Source organism: Pseudophryne corroboree, chromosome 1 (assembly GCF_028390025.1).
Source record: "Pseudophryne corroboree isolate aPseCor3 chromosome 1, aPseCor3.hap2, whole genome shotgun sequence".
Taxonomy (NCBI): Eukaryota; Metazoa; Chordata; class Amphibia; order Anura; family Myobatrachidae; genus Pseudophryne; species Pseudophryne corroboree.
In genome coordinates, this window is record NC_086444.1 from 495,691,732 (window position 1) to 495,708,891 (window position 17,160).

The 17,160-nt window shown below is 47.7% G+C and overlaps 1 protein-coding gene across 1 annotated transcript in view; it reads right to left on the reverse strand.

Moving 5' to 3' along the window:
• Window positions 1-17,160, reverse strand: part of VPS13A (vacuolar protein sorting 13 homolog A) — a 747,194-nt gene that overhangs the window by 540,000 nt on the left and 190,034 nt on the right. Inside the window, exon 12 of the mRNA XM_063913834.1 lies at window positions 12,504-12,610. Within this exon, the coding sequence (XP_063769904.1) occupies window positions 12,504-12,610 (107 nt within the window). The remainder of the gene's footprint in view (window positions 1-12,503; window positions 12,611-17,160) is intronic.

Consider the following 17,160-nt stretch of genomic DNA (forward strand, 5'->3'; position numbering starts at 1 on the left):
ATACCAAATCTCCCAAACGGGCGGGAAAGTGCGGATGACTCTGCAGCACCGATTGAGCAAACATGAGGTCCTCCTCAGCCAGGGTATCAAACTTGTAGAACTTTGCAAAGGTGTTTGAACCCGACCAAGTAGCAGCTCGGCACAATTGCAATGCCGAAACCCCTCGGGCAGCCGCCCAAGAAGAGCCCACTTTCCTAGTGGAATGGGCCTTAACCGATTTAGGCAATGGCAAACCTGCCGTAGAATGCGCCCGCTGAATCGTATTACAGATCCAGCGAGCAACAGTCTGCTTTGAAGCAGGGGCGCCAACCTTGTTGGCCGCATACAGAACAAACAGAGCTTCAGTCTTCCTGATTCTAGTTGTTCTGGTCACATAAATCTTCAAAGCCCTGACCACATCCAGGGATTCGGAATCCTCCAAGTCCCGTGTAGCCACAGGCACGACAATAGGTTTGTTCACATGAAAAGATGAGACCACTTTTGGCAGAAAGTGTGGACGAGTCCTCAACTCTGCCCTATCCACGTGAAAAACCAAGTATGGGCTTTTATGTGATAAAGCCGCCAATTCTGAAACACGTCTTGCCGAAACCAATGCCAACAACATGACCACTTTCCACGTGAGGTAATTCAACTCCACAGTTTTGAGTGGTTCAAACCAAGGTGACTTGAGGAAACGTAACACCACGTTAAGATCCCAAGGCGCCACCAGGAGGCACAAAGGGAGGCTGAATATGCAGCACACCCTTCACAAAAGTCTGTACTTCAGGAAGAGAGGCTAATTCTCTTTGAAAGAAAATGGATAAGGCCGAAATTTGGACCTTTATGGGCCCTAATTTTAGGCCCAAAGTCACTCCTGTTTGAAGGAAGTGAAGTAGACGGCCCAAATGGAACTCCTCCGTAGGAGCAACTCTGGCCTCACACCAAGAAACATATTTTCGCCATATACGGTGATAATGTTTTAACGTCACGTCTTTCCTAGCCTTGATCAGGGTAGGAATGACCTCCTCCGGAATCCCTTTTTTCGCTAGGATCCGGCGTTCAACCGCCATGCCGTCAAACGCAGCCGCGGTAAGTCTTGGAACAGACAGGGCCCCTGCCGCAGCAGGTCCTGCCTTAGAGGAAGAGGCCACGGATCATCTGTGAGCAACTCTTGCAGCTCCGGATACCAAATCCTCCGTGGCCAATCTGGAACAATGAGGATTGTTCTGACCCTGCTTATTCTTATTATTCTCAACACTTTGGGTATGAGAGGAAGAGGAGGAAACACATAGACCGATCTGAACACCCAAGGTGTCACCAGAGAGTCTACCGCTACCGCCTGAGGGTCCATTGACCTGGCGCAATACCGCTTTAGCTTTTTGTTGAGACGGGATGCCATCATGTCTATTTGAGGCAGTCCCCACCGACCCGTGATCTGTGCGAAGACTTCTTGATGAAGTCCCCACTCTCCCGGATGCAGGTCGTGCCTGCTGAGGAAGTCCGCCTCCCAGTTGTCCATTCCCGGGATGAACACTGCTGATAGCGCGCTTACATGGCCTTCCGCCCAGCGTAGAATTCTGGTCGCTTCTGCCATGGCCACTCTGCTCCTTGTTCCGCCTTGGCGGTTTATATGAGCCACTGCCGTGACATTGTCTGACTGAATCAGAACCGGTTTTTCCTGAAGCAATTCCTCCGCTTGACGCAGGGCGTTGTATATGGCCCTCAACTCCAGGACGTTGATGTGGAGACAAGTCTCTCGATTTGACCAGAGACCCTGGAAATTTCTTCCCAGTGTGACTGCTCCCCAGCCTCGGAGGCTTGCGTCTGTGGTCACCAGGACCCAGTCCTGAATGCCGAACCTGCGACCCCCTAGCAGGTGAGCACTGTGTAGCCACACAGGAGAGATACCCTGGTCCTGGGAGACAGGGTGATCCTTCGATGCACTTGTAAATGGGACCCGGACCACTTGTCCAAGAGGTCCCATTGAAAAGTCCTCACATGGAACCTGCCGAAAGGGATGGCCTTGTATGAAGCCACCATCTTCTCCAGGACCAGCGTGCAATGATGTACTGAAACCTGTTTTGGTTTTAACAGGTTCCTGACCAGGGCTATGAGCTCCTGAACCTTTTCGACCGGAAGAAAAACCTTTTTCTGGCCTGTGTCTAGAATCAGGCCCAAAAAAGTTAGACGCGTTGTAGGGACTAGCTGGGACTTCGGTATATTGAGAATCCAGCCGTGTAACTGCAACGTCTTCATGGACAGAGACACGCTGTCCAGCAACTTCTCCCGAGATCTCGCCTTTATGAGGAGATCGTCCAAGTATGGGATAATTGTGACCCACTGCCTGCGCAGGAGCACCATCATTTCCGCCATTACCTTGGTGAAAATTCTCGGGGCCGTGGAAAGCCCAAATGGCAACGTCTGAAATTGGTAGTGACAGTCCTGCACTGCAAATCTCAGGAACGTCTGATGAGGGGGGAATACCGGGACATGAAGGTAAGCATCCTTTATGTCTAGGGACACCATCCAATCCCCCCTCCAGGCTGGCGATGACCGCCCTGAGTGATTCCATTTTGAACTTGAACCTCTTCAAGTACAGGTTCAGGGATTTTAGGTTTAAAATGGGTCTGACCGAACCGTCCAGTTTCGGTACCACAAACAGGGTTGAGTAATATCCCTCTCCTTGCTGGAGATGAGGAACTGTGACAATCACCTGTTGAATATACAATTTTTGGATTGCTGCCAACACTAGCTCCCTCTCTGACGGGGAAGCCGGCAGAGCCGATTTGAAAAACCGGCGAGGAGGCAAGTCTTCGAATTCCAGCCTGTATCCATGAGAAACAATCTCTAATGCCCAGGGATCCACCTGCGAGTGAACCCAGAGGTGGCTGAAAAACCGAAGACGAGCCCCCACTAGGTCTGCCTCCCCCCGGGAAGCCCCAGCGTCTTTCGGTGGACTTTGCAGACGCAGGGGAGGACTTCTGCTCTTGGGAACTAGCTGTGTGCAGCTTCTTTCCCCTGCCTTTCCCTCTGGCAACAAAGGACGATCCCCGTACCTTTTTGTTTTTATTGGAACGAAAGGACTGCATTTGATAATGAGGTGCCTTTTTTCGTATGCTGCGGGGGGACATAAGGTAAGAAATTCGACTTACCAGCCGTAGCAGAGAGGCCGTCTCCAAACAACTCCTCCCCTTTGTAAGGCAAGGACTCTATATGCCGCTTTGAATCGGCGTCTCCCGTCCACTGTCGGGTCCACAAGAGCCGCCTAGCAGAAATAGACATACCATTTATTCTGGAGCTTAATAAACAAATGTCTCTCTGAGCATCTCTCATATACAAGGCAGCATCTCTGATATGCTCTATGGTCATTTGAATGGCATACCTATCTAAGGTGTCAATCTCCATAGATAAGGAATCTGCCCATGCCACAACCGCACTACAAACCCAGGCCGACGCCATAGCCGGTCTAACAATAGTACCTGAATGAGTGTAAATGTGCTTCATGGTAATTTTCTGCCTGCGATCAGCAGGATCCTTGAGGGAAGCCGTATCCTGAGAAGGCAGTACCACCTTTGTGGACAAGCGCGTCAGCGCCTTGTCTACTTTAGGCGAAGATTCCCATCATATCCTATCCGTTTGTGGAAAAGGATACGCCATAAGAATCCTTTTGGGAACTTGTGGTCTTCTATCCGGAGATACCCAAGCCTTTTCGCACAATTCACTCAGTTCAAATGAGGACGGAAAGGCGACTTCAGGCTTTTTCCCTTTATACATGTGTACCCTCGTGTCAGGGACAGGGGGTTCCTCAGTAATATGCAAAACCTCTTTAATGGCAATAATCATGTACCGAATACCTTTTGCCACCCTCGGCTGTAATTTTGCATCTTCATAGTCGACACTAGAGTCAGTATCCGTGTCGGTATCTGTGTCATCGATCTGGGATATGGTGCGCTTCTGAGACCCCGAAGGACCTGGCGCCCCAGGGACAGGCATGGACTGGCTACCTGACTGATCCCTAGCTTCAGCCTTGTCTAACCTTTTATGCAATAGATTGACATTTGCATTCAAGACATTCAGCATATCCACCCATTCCGGTGTCGGTGTTGCCGACGGCGACCTGACATTCAAGCACTCCCCCTCCACATTAAGCGAGCATTCCTCGTTAAACATGTCGACACACGCGTACCGACACACTTCACACACACAGGGAACCTCTTTTCTGAAGACAGTATCCCCTTCAAGGCCCTTTGGAGAGACAGAGAGAGAGTATGCCAGCACACACCCCAGCGCAATGACCCTGGAGACCAACACAAAATGTTTTTCCCCCAGCCGCGCTGTATAATATGTTATCCGCCAATTATGTGCCCCCCCCCCCCTCTTTTAAACACCCCTTCACCGTGTGTAAGCAGGGGAGAGTCCGGGGAGCTTCCTCTCAGCGGTGCTGTGGAGAGAAAATGGCGCTGGTGAGTGCTGAGGGAGAAGCCCCGCCCCCTCGGCGGCGGGCTTCTGTCCCGCTCAAACTTACTAAAATATGGCGGGGGCTCTTTTATATACATGTACAGTGCCCACCTGTACATGTATATTGTCTTTTGCCATAATAGAGGTGTTATATTGCTGCGCAGGGCGCCCCCCCCCCCCCCCCCCTGCACCCTGCACCCTTACAGTGACCGGAGTATGTAAGGTGTATGGGAGCAATGACACACAGCTGCAGTGCTGTGCGTTACCTCAGTGAAGCTGAAGGCTTCTGCCGCCTGACGTCTTCTGACTTCGGTTATTCTGGCTCTGTGAGGAGAACGGCGGCGCGGCTCTGGGGGTGGACGCCCAGTAAGAACCTGTGTTCACCCCCTCTGGAGCTAATGGTGTCCAGTAGCCGAGGAAGCAGAGCCTATCTTAGACAAGAAGGTCTGCCCCTCTCTCCTCAGTTCCTCGATGCAGGGAGCCTGTTGCCAGCAGTGCTCCCTGTAAAAAAGTAGAAAAAAATCCAAACAAAAATGCTTCTAGGCAGAGAACTCAGGAGAGCTCTCTGCAGTGCACCCATCTTGCTCTGGGCACAGTGTAAAACGGAGGTCTGGAGGAGGGGCATAGAGGGAGGAGCCAGTGCACACCCAGAGTCCAAAGCTTTCTTAAAGTGCCCTATCTCCTGCGGAGCCCGTCTATTTCCCATGGTCCTTACGGAGTCCCAGCATCCTCAAGGAAGTTAGAGAAAATAAGAATTTACTCACCGGTAATTCTATTTCTTGTAGTCCGTAGTGGATGCTGGGACTCCGTAAGGACCATGGGGAATAGCGGCTCCGCAGGAGACTGGGCACAACTAAAAGAAATCTTTAGTCTAACTGGTGTGCACTGGCTCCTCCCACTATGACCCTCCTCCAGACTTCAGTTAGGATACTGTGCCCGGAAGAGCTGACACAATAAGGAAGGATTTTGAATCCCGGGTAAGACTCATACCAGCCACACCAATCACACCGTATAACTCGTGATACAATATCCAGTTAACAGTATGATAACAACTGAGCCTCTCAACAGATGGCTCAACAATAACCCTTTAGTTAAACAATAACTATATACAAGTATTGCAGACAATCCGCACTTGGGATGGGCGCCCAGCATCCACTACGGACTACGAGAAATAGAATTACCGGTGAGTAAATTCTTATTTTCTCTGACGTCCTAAGTGGATGCTGGGACTCCGTAAGTACTATGGGGATTATACCAAACCTCCCAAACGGGCGGGAGAGTGCGGATGACTCTGCAGCACCGAATGGGCAAACTCTAGGTCCTCCTCAGCCAGGGTGTCAAACTTGTAGAATTTAGCAAACGTGTTTGACCCCGACCAAGTAGCTGCTCGGCAAAGTTGAAGAGCCGAGACCCCTCGGGCAGCCGCCCAAGAAGATCCCACCTTCCTCGTGGAATGGGCTTTTACCGATTTAGGATGCGGCAGTCCAGCCGCAGAATGTGCAAGCTGAATCGTACTACAGATCCAGCGAGCAATAGTCTGCTTTGAAGCAGGTGCACCCAACTTGTGGGGCGCATACAGGATAAATAGCGAGTCAGTCTTTCTGACTCCAGCTGTCCTGGAAACATAAATTTTCAGGGCCCTGACTACGTCCAACAACTTGGAAGCCTCCAAGTCTTTAGTAGCCGCAGGCACCACGATAGGCTGGTTCAGATGTAAGGCTGATACCACCTTAGGGAGAAATTGGGGACGAGTCCTCAATTCTGCCCTATCTATATGGAAAATCAGATAAGGGCTTTTACACGACAAAGCCGCCAATTCTGATACACGCCTGGCCGAAGCCAAGGCCAATAACATGACCACTTTCCACGTGAGATACTTCAATTCCACGGTTTTAAGTGGCTCAAACCAATGTGACTTTAGGAAATCCAACACCACGTTGAGATCCCAAGGTGCCACTGGAGGCACAAAAGGGGGCTGAATATGCAGCACTCCCTTAACAAAAGTCTGAACTTCAGGTAGTGAAGCCAGTTCTCTCTGGAAGAAAATCGATAGAGCGGAAATCTGGACCTTAATGGAACCCAATTTTAGGCCCATAGTCACCCCTGACTGTAAGAAGTGCAGGAAACGGCCCAGCTGAAATTCCTCCGTTGGGGCCTTCCTGGCCTCACACCACGCAACATATTTTCGCCATATGCGGTGATAATGGTTTGCGGTTACTTCCTTCCTAGCTTTAATCAGTGTAGGAATGACTTCCTCCGGAATACCCTTTTCCTTCAGGATCCGGTGTTCAACCGCCATGCCGTCAAACGCAGCCGCGGTAAGTCTTGGAACAGACAGGGCCCCTGCTGCAGCAGGTCCTATCTGAGTGGCAGAGGCCATGGGTCCTCTAAGATCATTTCTTGAAGTTCCGGGTACCAAGCTCTTCTTGGCCAATCCGGAACAATGAGTATAGTTCTTACTCCTCTTCTCCTTATTATCCTCAGTACCTTTGGTATGAGAGGAAGAGGAGGGAACACATAAACCGACCGGTACACCCACGGTGTCACTAGAGCGTCCACAGCTATCGCCTGCGGGTCTCTTGACCTGGCGCAATATCTTTCTAGCTTTTTGTTTAGGCGGGACGCCATCATGTCCACCTGTGGCCTTTCCCAACGGTTTACAATCAGTTGGAAGACTTCTGGATGAAGTCCCCACTCTCCCGGGTGGAGGTCGTGCCTGCTGAGGAAGTCTGTTTCCCAGTTGTCCACTCCCGGAATGAACACTGCTCACAGTGCTAACACGTGATTTTCCGCCCATCGGAGAATCCTTGTGGCTTCTGCCATCGCCGTCCTGCTTCGCGTGCCGCCCTGTCGGTTTACATGGGCGACTGCCGTGATGTTGTCTGACTGGATCAGTACCGGCTGGTTTTGAAGCAGGGGTTTTGCCTGACTTAGGGCATTGTAAATGGCCCTCAGTTCCAGAATATTTATGTGTAGGGAAGTCTCCTGACTTGACCATAGTCCTTGGAAGTTTCTTCCCTGTGTGACTGCCCCCCAGCCTCGAAGGCTGGCATCTGTGGTCACCAGGACCCAGTCCTGTATGCCGAATCTGCGGCCCTCCTGAAGATGAGCACTTTGCAGCCACCACAGCAGAGACAGGGTTATCAGCCGATGCATCTGAAGATGCGATCCGGACTACTTGTCCAACAGGTCCCACTGAAAGGTTCTTGCATGGAACCTGCCGAATGGAATTGCTTCGTAGGAAGCTACCATCTTTCCCAGGATCCGCGTGCAGTGATGCACCGACACCTGTTTTGGTTTTAGGAGGCCTCTGACTAGAGATGACAACTCCTTGGCCTTCTCCTCCGGGAGAAACACTTTTTTCTGTTCTGTGTCCAGAACCATCCCCAGGAACAGTAGACGTGTCGTAGGGACCAGCTGTGACTTTGGAATATTTAGAATCCAGCCGTGCTGTTGTAGCACCTCCCGAGATAGTGCTACCCCGACTAACAACTGCTCCCTGGACCTCGCCTTTATCAGGAGATCGTCCAAGTACGGGATAATTAAAACTCCCTTCTTTCGAAGGAGTATCATCATTTCGGCCATTACCTTGGTAAAGACCCTCGGAGCCGTGGATAGACCGAACGGCAATGTCTGGAATTGGTAATGACAATCCTGTACCACAAATCTGAGGTACTCCTGGTGAGGATGGCAAATGGGGACATGCAGGTAAGCATCCTTGATGTCCATTGATACCATGTAATCCCCCTCGACCAGGCTTGCAATAACCGCCCTGAGCGATTCCATCTTGAACTTGAATTTTTTTATATATGTGTTCAAGGATTTCAAATTTAAAATGGGTCTCACCGAACCGTCCGGTTTCGGTACCACAAACATTGTGGAATAGTAACCCCGTCCTTGTTGAAATAGGGATACCTTTACTATCACCTGCTGGGAATACAGCTTGTGAATTGCCTCTATCACTGCCTCCCTGCCTGAGGAAGTTGTTGGCAAGGCAGATTTGAGGAAACGGCGGGGGGGAGACGTCTCGAATTCCAGCTTGTACCCCTGAGATACTACTTGAAAGATCCAGGGATCCACCCTTGAGCGAGCCCCCACTGATCGCTGAAATTTTTGAGACGGGCCCCCACCGTACCTGGCTCCGCCTGTGGAGCCCCAGCGTCATGCGGTGGACTTAGAGGAAGCGGGGGAGGACTTTTGCTCCTTGGAACTGGCTGTATGCTGCAGCTTTTTCCCTCTACCTCTGCCTCTGGGAAGAAAGGACGCGCCTCTAACCCGCTTGCCCTTATGGGGCCGAAAGGACTGTACCTGATAATACGGTGCTTTCTTTGGCTGTGAGGGAACATGGGGTAAAAATGCAGACTTCCCAGCTGTTGCTGTGGAAACTAGGTCCGAGAGACCATCCCCGAACAACTCCTCACCTTTATAAGGCAAAACTTCCATGTACCTTTTAGAGTCTGCATCACCTGTCCACTGCCGAGTCCATAACCCTCTCCTGGCAGAAATGGACATTGCACTTATTTTAGATGCCAGCCGGCAAATATCCCTCTGTGCATCTCTCATGTATAAGACTGCGTCTTTAATATGCTCTACGGTTAGCAATATAGTGTCCCTGTCTAGGGTATCAATATTTTCCGACAGGGAATCTGACCACGCACCTGCAGCACTGCACATCCATGCTGAAACAATAGCTGGTCTCAGTATAATACCTGTGTGTGTATATACAGACTTCAGGATAGCCTCCTGCATTCTATCAGCAGGTTCCTTTAGGGCGGCCGTATCCGGAGACGGTAGTGCCACCTTCTTTGACAAGCGTGTGAGCGCTTTATCCACCCTAGGGGATGTTTCCCAACGTGACCTATCCTCTGGCGGGAAAGGGTACGTCATTAGTAACCTTTTAGAAATTACTAGCTTCTTCACACACTTCATTTAACTCCTCAGATGAAGGAAAAACTACTGGTAGTTTTTTCTCTCCAAACATAATACCCTTTTTTGTGGTACCTGGGGTAACATCAGAAATGTGCAACACATTTTTCATAGCCTCAATCATGTAACGTGTGGCCCTATTGGAAGTTACATTAGTCTCATCGTCATCGACACTGGAGTCAGTATCCGTGTCGACATCTGTGTCTGCCATCTGAGGTAGCGGGCGTTTTAGAGCCCCTGATGGCTTTTGAGACGCCTGGGCAGGCACAGGCTGAGAAGCCGGCTGTCCCATATTCGGTATGTCGTCAAACCTTTTATGTAAGGAGTCGACACTGTCACGTAATTCCTTCCACATAACCATCCACTCAGGTGTCGGCCCCGCAGGGGGTGACATCACATTTATAGGCATCTGCTCCGCCTCCACATAAGCCTCCTCATCAAACATGTCGACACAGCCGTACCGACACACCGCACACACACAGGGAATGCTCTGATAGAGGACAGGACCCCACAAAGCCCTTTGGGGAGACAGAGAGAGAGTATGCCAGCACACACCAGAGCGCTATAATAATACAGTGATTAACTGAATTATTTCCCCTTATAGCTGCTATATAAGTTATACTGCGCCTAAATTTAGTGCCCCCCTCTCTTTTTTACTCTTTGTAGCTTGATACTGCAAGGGAGAGCCAGGGAGCGATCCTTCCAGCGGAACTGTGAGGGAAAAATGGCGCCAGTGTGCTGAGGGAGTTAGCCCCGCCCCTTTTTCGGCGGACTTTTCTCCCGCTTTTTTCAGGAATTCTGGCAGGGGTAATTTATCACATATATAGCCCTGGGACTATATATTGTGATGATTTGCCAGCCAAGGTGTTTATATTGCTGCTCAGGGCGCCCCCCCCCCCAGCGCCCTGCACCCATCAGTGACCGGAGTGTGAGGTGTGCATGAGGAGCAATGGCGCACAGCTGCAGTGCTGTGCGCTACCTTGTTGAAGACCGAGGTCTTCTGCCGCCGATTTTCAGGAACACTTCTTGCTTCTGGCTCTGTAAGGGGGACGGCGGCGCGGCTCCGGGACCGAACGATCGAGGTCGGGTCCTGTGTTCGATCCCTCTGGAGCTAATGGTGTCCAGTAGCCTAACTATCTCCAGTCAGGTAGGTTCGCTTCTTCTCCCCTTAGTCCCTCGCTGCAGTGAGTCTGTTGCCAGCAGATCTCACTGTAAAATAAAAAACCTAAAATATACTTTCTTTCTAGGAGCTCAGGAGAGCCCCTAGTGTGCATCCAGCTCAGCCGGGCACAAGATTCTAACAGAAGTCTGGAGGAGGGTCATAGTGGGAGGAGCCAGTGCACACCAGTTAGACTAAAGCTTTCTTTTAGTTGTGCCCAGTCTCCTGCGGAGCCGCTATTCCCCATGGTCCTTACGGAGTCCCAGCATCCACTTAGGACGTCAGAGAAATATATATATATATATATATATATATATATTATTTAAAAGGATCCAGTAGGATACAAAACATGTTGCAGCAGTGACTGAGAGCCTAATTCACATCTGATCACAGCAGCAAATTTGTTAGCTAATGGGCAAAACCATGTGCACTGCAGGTGGGGCAGATGTAACACTTGCAGAGAGTTAGATTTGGGTGGGTTATGTTATTTCTGTGTAGGGTAATACTGGCTGCTTTATTTTTACACTGCAATTTAGATTTCAGTTTGAACACACCACACCCAAATCTAACTCTCTCTGCACATGTTATATCTCCCCCCCCCCCTGCACATGGTTTTGCCCATTAGTTAACAAATTTGCTACTGCGATCAGATCTGAATTAGGCCTTGAACCCAATACTGTACTTCAAAAACCCGTTGAACATCTGTGTGCACTGAATTAACTCATTAATTTTGGCTGTCTGCCATCACTTGGGTCCAACACAGTATAGAAAGACAACATTCTTTTGAATTAATTTTCATTCATCACATACAATGGTTATCATTGTGATTTTGCTAAAGAAATTCCATTTATGCACTGATCGATCGGCCAATTACAGTGATTCCAGGCTGACTTGGACAGTCACCTTGCCAAAGGGATTTGTCTTTCTGCTGTCTAGCAGGATGGGGATATGGAAGAGAGAGAAGATTTTAAAAAAACAAATGATACCCCAAGGATCCACTGTCCTCCAATGGGTTATGAGAAAATGATTTAACATAAGTACAGATGTGTCCTCGTACATTGTTGCTGCAGTCGTGCTAAACAGCCCCTCTCAGCAAGAGACTGTGATGAAATGCTACAATGCAACGGCTGTGGTTTTCTTCCAATACAAGTTCAGTTGTGCTTCATATACAGACTCAGTCGCACCCAATACACAATTGTTGCATATCAAATTAGTCAGCAGTATCTCCTGGTGCTTCCTAGTCATATCGTGTTGCATCTAAGATGATTTTCAGCACCGGACCTGATGGCTCACTCCCGCCAGGCACTGCGCACTAGAAATACGAGGACACATCTGTATATCCCATTTTGAATTAGAATTCCGGCTAAAAAACATTTGACACCATTTCTATTACTGTAGACAGAGTTACTCTATCTAAAGCAGAATAGAAATGCAACACAAGTTACCACTTCTCTGCTCCAATGGGAAGAATGTCATCAATCACTAAACATACCATACATTATGCCTGCTGAGAGCTTTCCAACACCTTCAAACTAGACTGCAAAGCTTCAGGTTTCCAAATCCATTAAAAAGTATAACAGATAAATTGATAAACCCAATTTGTTGACCACTAGTTAGATACTGTAGACTGTCATAGTATTATTAGATAGCAATATAACATATTCATTCCCACAACAACAATTTACTTATCAGTACCACAATAGTTACTGAAGCAAAACCATGTATTATGATTGACAGACAATCCCAAATTGATTTGTAGTCATAAATATTTAAGGGAATTGGAAGTACACCAGAAAAGGAAATAAATATTTCTATGCACCAACATTACCTGCTGCAATAATGAAATGTTAGGAAGAGATATTTACAAGTATGACATGCAAGTTACCAGTACTCTGGTGCTTGAGTTGCATCAGTGAGGGGCAGCCATGTGCAGGGTCTTCTACATGGGAACCCTATGTTTCTACCGTTTGATTGCACTTACCATTTCCTGGCATTATTGTGAACACAAACATCTGGTCGGAACTTTCTATATGGCAAATTTCTAGACATCATGTCGATAGACTCAAGAAGCTCCATGACACTGTGATACTAAAAGACAACAACACTTAACAATGAACTAACTGCTCGAGTAATAAACACACAAAAAATCAATGAAAATATGTTTGTCTTCCTACATGCTACTGGATAAAAAGTTTTCATAAACAATAATACCCACCCACTATTTGAAGCTCATGTTTAGTATAATGCTACCATGTTATTGCTAGGTGTGGTGACACCTAAAGGTGGAGATAAGTTCGGGCTGCCTAGTGGCATAACTTTAGGGTATTATAGTTATTTTGATAATATCTGTGTCCAGCCAGCAAGTGGGCAATAGAGTCTTTAAAAATGTTATCAACACTTTTCATTAGTGCAAGGTATTACATTGTCCTCACCAGGCTAATGGTACTTCTAAAGGCCACCCAGCTGTCAACATTATCTGGGGACAACACTATCTCATGAAAGACACTCTTTGCTGGCACACACAAACAGCCTGATACATTATTTTAAGGTGATAATTGTGTATAAATACCTCCCTATAATCTTGACTGGATTCATTTAATAATCAAGAAATAATACATTTAGAATAACTATCTCTTTGTAGATAGTCTTCCTTTTAAGCTTCCATTATAAATGTACATGCACTTGTATTAGAGTTATAAAGATTTACATTTTATTTTTATATATATATATATATATATATATATATATAAAACATTTAGAATAACTATATATACATACATATAAATATATAAATATATATATATATATATATATATATATATATATATATATATACACACATGCTCCTGATGAGGTGGCGGATGGTCTCCTGAGGGATCTCCTCCCAGACCCGGACTAAAGCATCCGCCAACTCCTGGACAGTCTGTGGTGCAGTCCATTGGTGGATGGAGCGAGACATGATATCCCAGATGTGCTCAATTGGATTCAGGTCTGGGGAACGGGCAGGCCAGTCCATAGCATCAATGCCTTCGTCTTGCAGGAACTGCTGACACACTCCAGCCACATGAGGTCTAGCATTGTCTTGCATTAGGAGGAACCCAGGGCCAACCGCACCAGCAAGGGGTCTGAGGATCTCATCTCGGTACCTAATGGCAGTCAGGCTACCTCTGGCGAGCACATGGAGGGCTGTGCGGCCCCCCAAAGAAATGCCACCACACACCATTACTGATCCACTGCCAAACCGTTCATGCTAGAGGATGTTGCAGGCAGCAGAACGTTCTCCTTGGCGTCTCCAGACTCTGTCACGTCTGTCACATGTGCTCAGTAAGAACCTGCTTTCATCTGTGAAGAGCACAGGGTGCCAGTGGCGAATTTGCCAATCTTGGTGTTCTCTGGCAAATGCCAAATGTCCTGCACGGTGTTGGGCTGTAAGCACAACCCCCACCTGTGGACGTCGGGCCCTCATACCACCCTCTTGGAGTCTGTTTCTGATCGTTTGAGTAGACACATGTACATTTGTGGCTTGCTGGAGGTCCTTTTGCAGTGCTCCTCCTGTTCCTCCTTGCACAAAGGCGGAGGTAGCGGTCCTGCTGCTGGGTTGTTGCCCTCCTACGGCCTCCTCCACGTCTCTTGATGTACTGGCCTGTCTCCTGGTAGCCCCTCCATGCTCTGGACACTACACTGACAGACACAGCAAACCTTCTTGCCACAGCTCGCATTGATGTGCCATCCTGGATGAGCTGCACTACCTGAGTGAAAGCACTGCCAGCTTTCAAAAGTGACCAAAACATCAGCCAGAAAGCATAGGAGCTGAGAAGTGGTCTGTGGTCACCACCTGCAGAACAACTCCTTTATTGGGAGTGTCTTGCTAATTGCCTATAATTTCCACCTGTTGTCTATTCCATTTGCACAACAGCATGTGAAATTGATTCTAACAATGAACTCTTTGCGCTATATGATATGGTATGGCTGATGTTCAAATAACTAAACAATAAATTCCATATACCGTATATACTCGAGTATAAGCCGACTTTTTCAGCACATTTTTCTATGCTGAAAAAGCCCCCCTCGGCTTATACTCGAGTCAATGGCTGCAGCAGACGCCGTGGGCTGTGTGGGCGTCCGCTGCAGCCGGCTCCAGGACAGACACTAGAGGTCATTATTGACCTCTAGTGTCTGTGCGCGTTGCTATGGGAGAGACGTCATGACGTCTCTCCCATAGAGATGATCGGGTGCCGGGGAGCGGGCGGCCGGACGGAGCGGCGGCCGGACGGAGCGAGCGAGCGGACGGACGGAGCGGAGCAGCGCAGCAGCAGAAGATGCGGTCGGGAAGCAGGAGCGGGGCAGTGGTAAGTATTGTTTTTGTGTGTGTTTGTGTGTTTGTAAGCGGCGACGGGGGCACTGCAACAGGGGGCAAAGAAAGAAGGGGGCACTGCAACAGGGGGCAAAGAAAGAAGGGGGCACTGCAACAGGGGGCAAAGAAAGAAGGGGGCACTGCAACAGGGGGCAAAGAAAGAAGGAGGCACAACTACTGGGGGCAATGAAAGGGGGCACAACTACTGGGGGCAATGAAAGGGGGCACAACTACTGGGGGCAATGAAAGGGGGCACAACTACTGGGGGCAATGAAAGAGGGGGCACAACTACTGGGGGCAAAGAAGGGGCATAACTACTGGGGGCAAAGCAACGGCGGCATGTTTTTTTTTCTGGCACTGTGGGGGGATATCTGTTACTGGGGGTATATGTGGCACTGGGGGCACAACCCTAGCAACAAGCATTACCCCCTGGCAACAAGCATAACACCTACCGCATGAAACCCCTGGCAACGAGCATGACACCCTGAGCATGAAAACCCCTGGCACCGTACATTTCCCACCCTAGGCTTATACTCGAGTCAGTAATTTTTCCCAGTTTTTTGTGGTAAAATTAGGTATCTCGGCTTATATTCGGGTCGACTTATACTAGAGTATATACGGTATTTCATATATTTTAATACACATAAACTAGAGTCTTGGATAAAGCTTCTGTCAAAGGAGCAAAACGCGTCAGAAGTGTGGACATTGGACCCTCATAGTGTCTTTGAACCCATCTTTATTTCTGGCAATTGCCATTAAGCTGGACACCGATTAAGAGGAGAGAGACCGGGACCTGAGTGCTTGCAAGCAGCACTGGAGCGGTGCGGTCTCGTTGTTCCCCGTGGCTGGACATCCTCGTCACGAGTGAGCGTCATTGCAGGCGCTGGATGACCTGAAATCGGGACCGCTGTATTTACCATTGGGACTCCACCTTGTGTTATACAACATTGACGGAAACCACACGTAAGGCTCCGAATAGGAGCATACTCTCATGTCACTTTTCTGTCTCTGCTGATGGGCAATGAAACACGGAACATTGCTTTCACAAAAACTTTTAAGGAACTTGTATTCCTGTATGGGTTCTAGAAGCACATTGTTGCGCATTATAACAAATGTATTATACGGACTGAAACACAGTTAATCATTTGTCCGTTTGAGAACTGTGCACAGATCAGCTTGGTTCCACCTCCTTGTGTTATTTTTAATAGTATTTGATAATACTGAGTGTATTAATGTTCTTATATTGTTAAGATATCTTAGACCGGTCTAGTTTTTTATGTGTATTAAAACATATGAAATATATGGAATTTATTGTTTAGTTATTTGAACATCAGCCATACCATATCATATAGCGCAAAGAGTTAATTGTTAGAATAGCTTTGGGAATCAGTACAGGGGTCACCTGTGCTAATTATTCTGACTTGAAGACCCCAAGTCCGTATTTCTTTTTGCAACTTGGAAATTAACAATTAGTAATATATTAATTGAAACTAGTTATATATCAGCGCCTGGTTGCGGCTTGTGTGATGTGAAATTGATTGTCAATCAGTGTTGCTTCCTAAGTGGACAGTTTGATTTCACAGAAGTGTGATTGACTTGGAGTTACATTGTGTTGTTTAAGTGTTCCCTTTATATTTTTGAGTAGTGTATATATAAATAAAAATTTAAAGACAAAGATATAACATCTACTCATACTGAACACTGCATGCATGATGTAACTGTATTGTATAATGCAACAGCATTGTAACTTTATATTATGAATCCTTCTACTGTAAAAACACTACAAATCAGACACTAGGGAGATCAGCAAATTCCTGCACATTCCCAGTCCATGTTGCAGACAAATATCACATCAGAATGATGACTATATTTAAAATTAAAATTACAGATGTTCTTTGAAATCTCCCTGGTAGATGAAGAAGTCCGATCGGAGCAACAATTGCATAGCTCGGTAAGGCACGAGCGCCCATTAAAACAATTAAATGTCCCAGTTAGTCTCAGTGAAAAAGAGCTGCCCATAACAATATAAATGTCTTAGTGATCACATATACTCTCAAAATGTAAGTGTCTACTTGATCACAAGGACACTGATAGCTCTGAAAGGGATACAAAGATTCTGCACCAGAGGACCACAGAGGAAATTTTTAATTTGGAGAAATGTGCGACGTGGAGCTCTGGTAAAAGAGGATCTTTGCAAGAGGGAATTTATATGCGCTTAGGAGATCCCTTGTGCAAAAGTGCTTCTGTAAAAAGTTAGGCTGCCTTCGAATGGTTTCTGAATCTT